The sequence below is a fragment of the Oratosquilla oratoria genome, chromosome 16 (genome assembly GCF_046742065.1).
Source record: "Oratosquilla oratoria isolate Oo_2021 chromosome 16, ASM4674206v1, whole genome shotgun sequence".
NCBI lineage: Eukaryota > Metazoa > Arthropoda > Malacostraca > Stomatopoda > Squillidae > Oratosquilla > Oratosquilla oratoria.
Window position 1 is genome coordinate 46,247,201 of NC_134792.1, and position 10,000 is coordinate 46,257,200.

Here is a 10,000-nt window from a genome sequence, read left to right on the forward strand (position 1 = left end):
CGAGTAAGGGAACTAGATTTCTCCTTTATGCCTTTCCCCTCCCCCCCCTCCGTATGGCAACCCATGCCCCTCTCCCCCTCCCAAGCCGATCGTGCTCTCCCCGTCCATACCATGTCCGATCATCCCACGAATATGCCCATCCGCCATGCTAGTTTGTAATATACTCCTGTTTTAGGTGTATTTTTTTTATCTTAATTATATTTGTTGTAATTATGGTTTGTTGAAACACATGCAAGGTCTTGACAAAGAACAAAGAAGACAGATTCGTTTGAATCAGCGTTGTTGTGGTAGGATTGAAATACGTTCTCGAAGGATCGGCTTTGGGTAATTCTTTTCTCTTCCTTTTTTCTCCTCCTGACGAAGGCGGGAGCTGGGGAGACTGATACAGGCGAACAGGAGAACGCGACATCCTCCGCCGCCACAAATGCGGCCCAGTCTTCGTCCCTGGACACGGAAGAAGCCGCAGAGATAACAGCAGAAGAAGGTAACATGGTTTGTTTGTTTATTTTTTGTGATGACGTCATAGGTCCCATAATGCCTGGGTCGGGTAGTCTCCAGTTCCCTTAACTGGGTTAGGGTTACGCTGGGCGGGGCTTAGTCATCAGGATAACTCGTATGTGGGGTTTGTTGTTATACCGCGCCTATTCTGGCGTTGGCTTGGCCTCATCCTGTCTCTTTGCCAGAGGAAACACCATCGGATGAGAACGAGTCCCGTACTCCCGCTCTGACCTTTGGTAATTAGACAACTTTATTTAGAAGTAAAAGTAAACAAACTGTGGGTATAGGTATTGTGATCTGATATCTTTCTTTCTCTTTCTCTCTCTATCTCTCTCTCTCTCTCCCTCTCTCTCCCTCTCTCTCTCCCTCTCCCTCCCTCTCCCTCTCTCTCTCTCTCTCTCTCTCTCTCTCTCTCTCTCTCTCTCTCTCTCTCTCTCTCTCTCTCTCTCTCTCTCTCTCTCTCTCTCTACCTCCCTCTGCCTGTTTGTCTCTCTCTCACTCTCTCTCACTCTGTCTCTCTATCTCTCTCCCTCTCTACCTCCCTCTCTCTCTCTCTCTCTCTCTCTCTCTCTCTCTCTCTCTCTCTCTCTCTCTCTCTCTCTCTATCTCTATATCTATCTCTCTCTATCTATCTCCCTCTGTCTGTTTGTCTCTCTCTCTCTCTCTCTCTCTCTCTCTCTCTCTCTCTCTCTCTCTCTCTCTATCTATCTATCTCCCTCTGTCTGGTTTTTTTTCTCTCTCTATCTCTATCTCTCTCTACCTTCGTCTGTCTGTTTCTCTCTCTCTCTCTATCTATCTATCTCTATCTCTCTCTGCCTTCGTCTGTCTGTTTCTCTCTCTCTCTCTCTCTCTCTCTCTCTCTCTCTCTCTCTCTCTCTCTCTCTCTCTCTCTCTCTCTTTCTCTTTCTCTTTCTCCTGTCTTCGGGGACCAGAAGCTCGTAGACAGGAGTCTTTGACATGGGACCCCATCAACGTGGACTGGGGAGAGGACCCGGTCTCCCCGCTGCCCCCCGTTACAAATGGCCCCCCCGAGGACCAGGTCACCTACCCGAAGTGCATCGTTCTCTACAACTACACAGTAAGTGGGTGTCAGGCGACAAAGGCCTTTATGATTAACCGTTTTTTTTTTATTATTGAGTAAGTAAAGAGATAGGTAAGTTTGTGGTGGAGTGGAAAGAGGTTTCTTCAAGGTTAATGTGGATGAAGGTGAAACTGGGAAGGTAGATGTGGGGTTTTGTAATGAGAAGAGTGTAGAGGAGAGGAAGGCTTTTTGAATAGATTATGAGTGTATAGAGGGTTTAGGGAGAAATATCACTGTAGTGGTAGTGGGAGATTTCAATACTAGGGTAGGAGACAAAACAATAGGCGGAAAAAACGTAGTGGAGAGTTGATGGTGGAGATGTGTCTAGAAAGAGAGTTGATGGTTGCAAACACAGTGTTTAGGAAGAGTCAAGCATAAGTACACATGGGAAAGGGTGGTGGATGGGTGGTAGATAGAACGTTAATGGAGAAAGAGGAAAAAGACAGAAGGTAGGGAGATTCATTGAGTAAAATGTTTAAATGAGAAAGAAAAGGAAAATGAATACAAGAAGAAGCTGAGAGAAGAGTGGAAGGGAGTGAAGGATAGAGTAAAACTAGGAGTGGAGGAAGAATGGGGATGTTTCAAGGAAGGAATCACAAGGTGTGCAAAGATGGTATGTGTGAAACAAGAAAAACTGGAGGAAATAGAAGGAAGGTTAGTGAATGGCGGGATGATGAAACAAAGAAGGTTGTTGAAGAGAAGAAATTAGCTTTCACAGATTCGTTGCAAAATAGGACGAGAGAATCATATGCGCGGTACAAAGAAAAGAGAAGAGAAGTAATGTATAAGGTATAGGAGGCAAAAAAGAGAGTAGATGTGAAATGGGGTAAGAGTATGACAGAACATATTGAAAGTAATAAAAAGATGTTTAGGAAGGACACTAAGAGAGGAAGAAAAGGCGAATCAAGTAGAGAAGAAAAGGTAAAACGTGCTGAAGGAGAGATGATAATGGAAGAGACGACAGTAAGAGCAAGATGAGCAGGGTATTTTAGGGAGATGTTAAATGTGAAGTAGGATAGGGAGGGAAAGGTAGTTGTAGTAGGAAGAGCTAAAAAATGACAGTGATGAGTGAGGAAAATGGAGGAGAAATAAGAAAAGATGGGGTGAAAGCAATTATCAAAATGATGAGAGCAGGTAAGGCACCTGGGTTAGATAGGTGTCATGCGGAGTGTCCAAAACAGGGAGGTACTGTGATGGTGGACTGGCTGGTGAGGTTGTTTAATGTATGTCTAAAAGAGGGTAGAGTGCGTGAGGACTGGAGGAGTGCATGTATAGTTCCATTTTACAAGGGAAAAGGGGCCAACTCTAAGTGTAATTGTTTCAGAGGGATCAGTTTGTTAAGTGTAGATGGGAAGGCTTATGGGGGTTTTTGACTGAGAGGATTAGGAGGGGAACAGAGGGAATAATTGGTGAGGAACAGTGTGGATTTAGGACAGGTAGGGGTTGCATGGATTAGATTTTTGTGGTACGACAGATATGTAAGAAAGTTATAGGAAAAGGTAAAGATGTTTTCCGAGCCTTTATGGATTTGGAGAATGTTTATGACAGGGTAGACAGGAAGGCACTGTGGGAGGTATTGTAGATATATGGGATAGGAGGAAAGCTGTTAAGAGCAGTCAAGAGTTTTTACGAGAATAGTAGAACCTGTGTTAGAATAAGCAATGGAGAGAGTGAGTGGTTTGAGGTAAATGCGAGACTTCGCCAGGGATGTGTTATGAAACCTGTGAAAAGTCTGGGGTAAACTTACTCACTACGGTAAATATAACAAAAGAAACAATTAAAAGGTGTATAGACAAACTCAAAGTTAATAAAACACCAGGGCCTGACGGTTGGCATCCAAGAATCTTAAAGGAAATTAAAAATGAGATTGTTGTTCCATTAGAAATTATTTTCAAGAAATCCATCATATCCGGAGATGTCCCAAGAGAATGGAAGCTAGCTAACGTTACTCCCATATTCAAAAAAGGTGACAAAAAGAAACCAAATAACTATAGGCCTATTAGTTTGACTTCGATCGTAGGAAAAATAATGGAAACTATCATCAGAGATGCTATCGAATATCATTTAGAAAGTAACCGTTTGATAAATGATAGCCAACATGGTTTCAGACGGAAACGTTCTTGCGTGACGAACTTACTCGAATTCTACAACACAGTTGTCTCGAATTATGACAAAAGAAACAATATAGATTTAATATATCTAGACTTTGCAAAAGCTTTTGATACCGTCCCACACGAAAGACTACTTACTAAATTAGCTTTGCATGGAATAAGTGGTAGCCTATTAGGTTGGACTAGTAATTGGTTGAAAGGTCGAAAACAGAGAGTTGTTTTAAATGGAAAAACTTCTGGATGGAAAAGTGTTGCAAGTGGAGTTCCTCAGGGTTCCGTTCTTGGGCCACTTCTATTCATAGTATATATAAATGATATAGACCATGGACTAAAATCTACTGTTTCCAAATTTGCTGATGATACAAAACTGTGCGGAGTGGCAAATGATCACTCAAACCAATTAGATATTCAAGAAGATTTAGATAAATTACAGCAATGGTCTGAAAAGTGGCTAATGAAATTTAACACAAGTAAATGCAAGGTAATGCACATAGGTAAAAATAACAGCAAGTACGATTACAAGTTATTTGGAAATTCGTTAACAAAAGTGGATAGTGAAAAAGATCTCGGCGTAATTATCAGTAACGACCTCAAATCATCCAAGCAGTGTATTTCAGCCTCTGAGAAAGCAAATAAGATTCTGGGATTGATTGCGCGATCTTTTGATTTCAAAAGTCCATCACTCATTAACAAGCTATATAAATCGTTAGTTCGTCCACATTTGGAATATGCTGTTTCCGTATGGTCACCGAATCTCATTAAAGACATTGACAGACTGGAAAAAGTACAACGGCGAGCCACAAAACTGATTCCAAATATCAAAAATAAATCATACGAAAATCGACTTAAGCACATGAATCTGTTTTCCCTAAAAAAGCGTAGACTCAGAGGTGACTTGATACAGGTCTTTAAGATTTTAAAGGGAATTGACAACATCAAAAGTGACCAAATTTTCACATTGAATGAGAATCAGACAAGAAACAATGGTCTCAAACTGTCCGGAAATAGATTCAATTTGGAAGTAGGTAGAAACAACTTTGCCAACCGTGTAGTTAATGAATGGAATAAACTTCCTGCACAGGTAGTGCAATGTAGTTCAGTTCGAAGCTTTAAGAATCATTTAGATAAATACCTAAGTAAGATGCTGTAATTATTATAATTTATGTTATATTATTTGTTTTTGTTTTGTTATAATTTGTCTGTCTGATTTTAATTTATTAGTTATATGTCAATTTATTATCATTTACTATTTACCTGTTTGTTATTCAACTATACCAATGCATTTATTATGTATCTTAATTGTTATTTACATTGTTATAGTTTTAATTTATTATTAATATGATTTTTTTTTTTTTTTTTTTTTTTTTTTTTTGTGCATCCGACCTAGATATGGATCAAAAGGTCTCCTGTCGGCATGCTTTGCCTTTGTAATCCTTTGTAATGTCACCATAGCTGTTCAATTTATACATGGATGGGGTGGTGTGAGAGGTAAGTGGAAGGGTAATATACTGGTGATTAGAGATAGTTATAAAAATGGAGAAAAATGGGAGATGAGCCAGCTGTTGTTTTCTAACGATTCTTCGCTTGTAGTAGGATTATAGAAGGGATTAAGGAAGTTAGTGTCAGAGTTTGGGAAGGTGTGTGAAAGAAGGAGGTTGAATATAAATGTGGGTAAATGTAAGGTGATGAGATGTACAAAGGGAGAGGATGGCAGCAAATTGGAAGTGATTATTAAGGGAGAGAGCCTGGTGGAAGTGGATAGCTTTAAATACTTGGGTGCGAATGTGGCGGGAAAGAGAGGAGTGGAGGTGAAGGTAGAATGTAGATGGAAAGAAGCAAGTAAATAACATGGGGGATTGAAAGTGTAATGAGAAATAGGCATTTGGAAATGGATGCTAAGAGGAGATTGTATGAAGGGTTGATTCTGCCAACATCACTGTGTGGTACAGAAACATGGAACATGAGAGAGGAAGAGAGAAGGAGTTTAAATATGTTTGAGATAAAATGCCTTAGAAGTTTGGTAGGGGTAACTAGGTTGCATAGAGTGTGAAACGAGGAGGTGAGGAGGAGAACGGGGGTGGAAAGGGAGTTGGGAAATAGGGTTGATGAAAGAGTATTGGGATGGTTTGGACACATGGAAAGAATGAGTGAAGAAATATTAGTAAAAGAAGTGTGGATGGCAGAGATGGATGGAGTAAACATGAGGGGGCGACTGAGGATGAGATGGATGGATGGGATAAAAGGGGCATTGGGAAAGAGGGGAATATCTGTTGAGGAAGGAAGGGAGAAGACAGAAGATAGGGGTGAATGGAGAATTATCGTGTATGGATGATGCTGTGATGCATGGAAGGCAGTGGATAAGGGATGGGGTTGAGGGAGTATATGTAAATTATATACTGACGAAGCCCGATGGGATTTCTCCCCATCATCTCTTTTTCTGCATGAAGGGACTGCGAGGGGGAGGGGGGTCGCCGATTAAATGAAGCGGCCTTGCTGTGGATGTGCTGTGTTTTGCTGCATTGCTTCTGACCCAGGGGAGTGGGCGAGATGCAAGGATGACCCGTCATTCAGGAGGAGCCAAGATAAGAGGGAGAGGGTTGAATGGGAGTGGAGTATGTAGGGATGAAATGGGTGGGAATGGATTTATGCTTTTGACTTTGGCTACCTCCCTTGAAAAGGGAAAAAAGCCCTTGATATATATATATATAATATATATATATATATATATATATATATATATATATATATATTACTGAGCTGTTTTTTATCTTTCAAATTTGTTTTTCATTTCGCTCTATTGTGCCGTTGTGTGCCTTCTGCCAAAATTTACTTATTTGTTTGTATATTCACTTTTTTCATTCTCATGATTTTTTCACTGTGACTATTTTTTTTTACTCCCTTATAGTTTCCTTGTGTCGTTGTGTGCATTCTGACAAAGTTTACCTTCTTTGTATTCACTTTTTTATTCTGATGATTTTGTAATTAGTATTAGTGATTTGGTTTTTACATACATATACCAAAGGCTTTTCCCCCTTATAATGAAGGTAGCTAAAAACAAAGGCATAAAATCCTTTCCCATCCATTCCATCCCCACATACTCCACTCCCATTCAATCCCCCTCCCTACCTCTTATCTTGGCTCCTCCTGAATGACAGGTCATCCTTGCATCTCGCCCACTTCCCTGTGTCAGAAGCAGTGTCGCAAGACACAGAACATCCACAGGAAGGCGGCTTCATTAAATCGGCGACCCCCTATCCCCGTCCCCTCATGCAGAAAAAGAGAAGACGGGGAGAAATCCCTTCGGGCTTCGTCAATATATAACTTACACATACTCCTTCACCCTCCATCCCCCACCCACTCCCTTTCATGCATCACAGGATCATCCATACACAACCATTCTCCACTCACTCCTATCTTCTGTCTCACGTCCTTCCTCAACAGACATCCCTTCATTCTCAATGCCCCTTTTATCCCATCCATCCATCTCATCCTTGGTCGCCCCCTCATGTTCACTCCATCCACTTCTGTCTTACACACCTCTTTTACTAATTTTTCTTCACTCATTCTTTCCATGTCTCCAAACCATCCCAATACTCTTTCAGCAACCCTATCTCCCAACTCCCTTTCCACCCCTGTTCTCCTCCTCACCTCCTCATTTCTCACTCTATCTAGCCTAGTAACCCCTATCATACTTCTCAGTCATTTCATCTCAAATACATTCAAGCTCCTCCTCTCTTCCTTTCTTATGTTCCATGTTTCTGTCCCATACAGTGCTGTCGGCAGAATCAATCCTTCATACAATTTTTTTTCAGCATCCATTCCCAAATGTCTATTTCTTATTACACTTATTAATCCACCAAGGCATTTAATTGCTTCTCTCAATCTACATTCTATCTCCACCTCCACTCCTCCCTTTCCCACCACATTCGCACCCAAGTATCTAAAACTATCCATTCCCTCCAGTCTCTCTCCCTTAATACTCACTTCCAGTCTGCTGTCGCTTTCTCCCCTTGTATGTCTCATCATCTTACTTTTCCCACATTTATCTTCAACTTCCGTCTCTCGCACACCTTTCCAAATTCTGTCACTAACTTCCTCAATCCTACCTCTGATCCTGCCACAACTGCAGTGTCGTCAGCAAACAACAACTGGCTTATCTCCTACGTTTCTTCATTTTCTTTAACCATCTCTAATCCCTGACCCATTACCCTTGCGTTTATTTCTTGTACCACCCCATCCATGTATGAATTAAATAGCCAAGGCAACATAACACATCCCTGGCGAAATCCCACCTATACCTCAAACCACTCATTCTCTCCATTTCTAATTCTAATACAGGCTCTATTACTCTTGTTAAAACTCTTGATTGCTCTTAACAGCTTTCCTCCTATCCCATATACCTGAAATACCTCCCACAGTGCCTTCCTGTCTACCCTGTCATAAACCTTTTCCAAATCCATAAAGGCCCGAAAAACATCCTTACCTTTTCCTAAAGCTTTCTCACATATCTGTCGTACCACAAAAACCTGATCCAAACAACCCCTACCTGTCCTAAACCCACACTGTTCCTCACCAATTATTCCCTCTGTTCCTCTCCTAATCCTCTCAGTCAAAACCCTCCCATTGATTTGATTTTTAATGTATAAATTATTTTGTTCCTTCCACAATAGTTTCTTTGTGTCGTGTGTTTTCTAACAAAATTTACCTGAACGGTTAACATGTCTCCGTCAATTTAGAATGATGTTATATCACAGATAAAGAACATATTAATGGCATATGTTGGACATATCTACGTACGTAGAGATACTGAACTTGTTAACATTTCTCTCACAGTTGCTCGGGGTTGACCCATTTTTGTTGCTTCTAGGCTCAGAATCCAGACGAACTCAGCATCTTGGAGAACGAGGAGCTCGAGTTACTCGCAGAAGGGGACGGCGACGGATGGGTGCAAGCACGCAACTACAAGGGCGAGGTAAAGTTGAGTCCAGTTTGAAGCTGCAACTTAGACTCATAGTTGTATCTCTCCAGAGTCCCTAGGTTTCTCTAAGCTGAATGGAATTGTCTGATGTTATCTAAAAGAAAGTATTTGAAGTAGCCACTGGGACTTATATTGCAAGGGATTCACTCTCCAAGTGTCTTCGAAAAAAATTCCTGTCAATTTTTTCTGTCTTAGTGCTTGAAGAATCCCGTGCAACACCGCTCACCTCAGGTCACAGTTTTGGTTTTGACACTCGAAGTGTCTCGTGTAAAGCCCCTCTTTTCGAGTATTTTTTATTTTATTTTAATAATTGATCCTGAACAGTACCAACTCTTCGTGTATTCTTCGAGTCAAAATATTGGTTTTGACACTCGAAGTGTCCCATGCATAACCTCTCTTTTTCGAGTAATCCTAGATCCCGAAAAATACCAACGCTTCTGTATTCTTCGAGTCAAAATATTGGTATAAACCCATCTTTTCGGATCAATTTTTTTGGTTTTATTACTAAATCCCGAACAGTACCAACTCTTCGTGTATTCTTCTAGTCAAAAATTTGGTTTTGACACTCGAAGTGTCCCGTGCATAACCCCTCTCTCTGATTCAAAATTTGTGCTTTAAAACTAGATCCCGAACAGTACCAACTCTTCGTGTATTCTTCTAGTTAAAATTTTGGTTTTGATACTCGAAGTGCATAACCTCTCTTTGAGTCAAAATTTTGGCATTGATACTTGATCCCGAACAGTACCAACACTTCGTGTATTCTTTGATTCAAAATTTTGGATCTGATACTCAGGGCTGTCACATAAGAAACTATCGTGGTGGAAGGGGGGTATCAAACTATTCTGACCTGAAGTTTACTCGAAGACCTAAATGAGACGAAGTCGTAAATAATATCTTGATGTCTTTGGGCCCGGAGAAGAGGAACTTCGACACAGACTTGGGAGATGAAGGTCATGATAAAAGGAACAGGGTTACCACAGTTTATTGATTACAGTGGAGTTTTTTTGTTTTTTGTTTTTTTTGGGGGGGAATGACCCCCCCCCAAGAGAAAACTTGTATGAAGAAAAAGATTCTTTTCTTTTCTTTTTCATGAGGATGAGGTACAATTTTCTCGTGATTCAAACAGGAAGGAGAGATGGAGATCAAAGATCATAGGATTTCTATATTTCTTCCATGCCCACCTGCCTCCTATTGTGAAAAAAAACAAATGGGCATGAATGGATAGAAAAAAAAGTCTCTTTCCTCAGGTGGAGGCAGAGGGGAGGTGGACTATGGCGAAGTAGTACTGGTAACCTTAGTAAGATATAGTGAGTCAGAACAGGTAACTTTAGT

General features: G+C 40.8%; 1 protein-coding gene across 3 annotated transcripts in view; it reads left to right on the plus strand.

Annotated features, from left to right (window-relative positions):
• nwk (FCH and double SH3 domains nervous wreck) overlaps positions 1-10,000 on the plus strand; it is a 119,608-nt gene that overhangs the window by 62,617 nt on the left and 46,991 nt on the right. For all 3 annotated transcript variants that reach the window (XM_076199675.1, XM_076199677.1, XM_076199678.1), the window contains 3 exons: positions 364-484; positions 1,431-1,576; positions 8,558-8,662. In XM_076199675.1, coding sequence (XP_076055790.1) covers positions 364-484; positions 1,431-1,576; positions 8,558-8,662 — 372 coding nt within the window. The remainder of the gene's footprint in view (positions 1-363; positions 485-1,430; positions 1,577-8,557; positions 8,663-10,000) is intronic.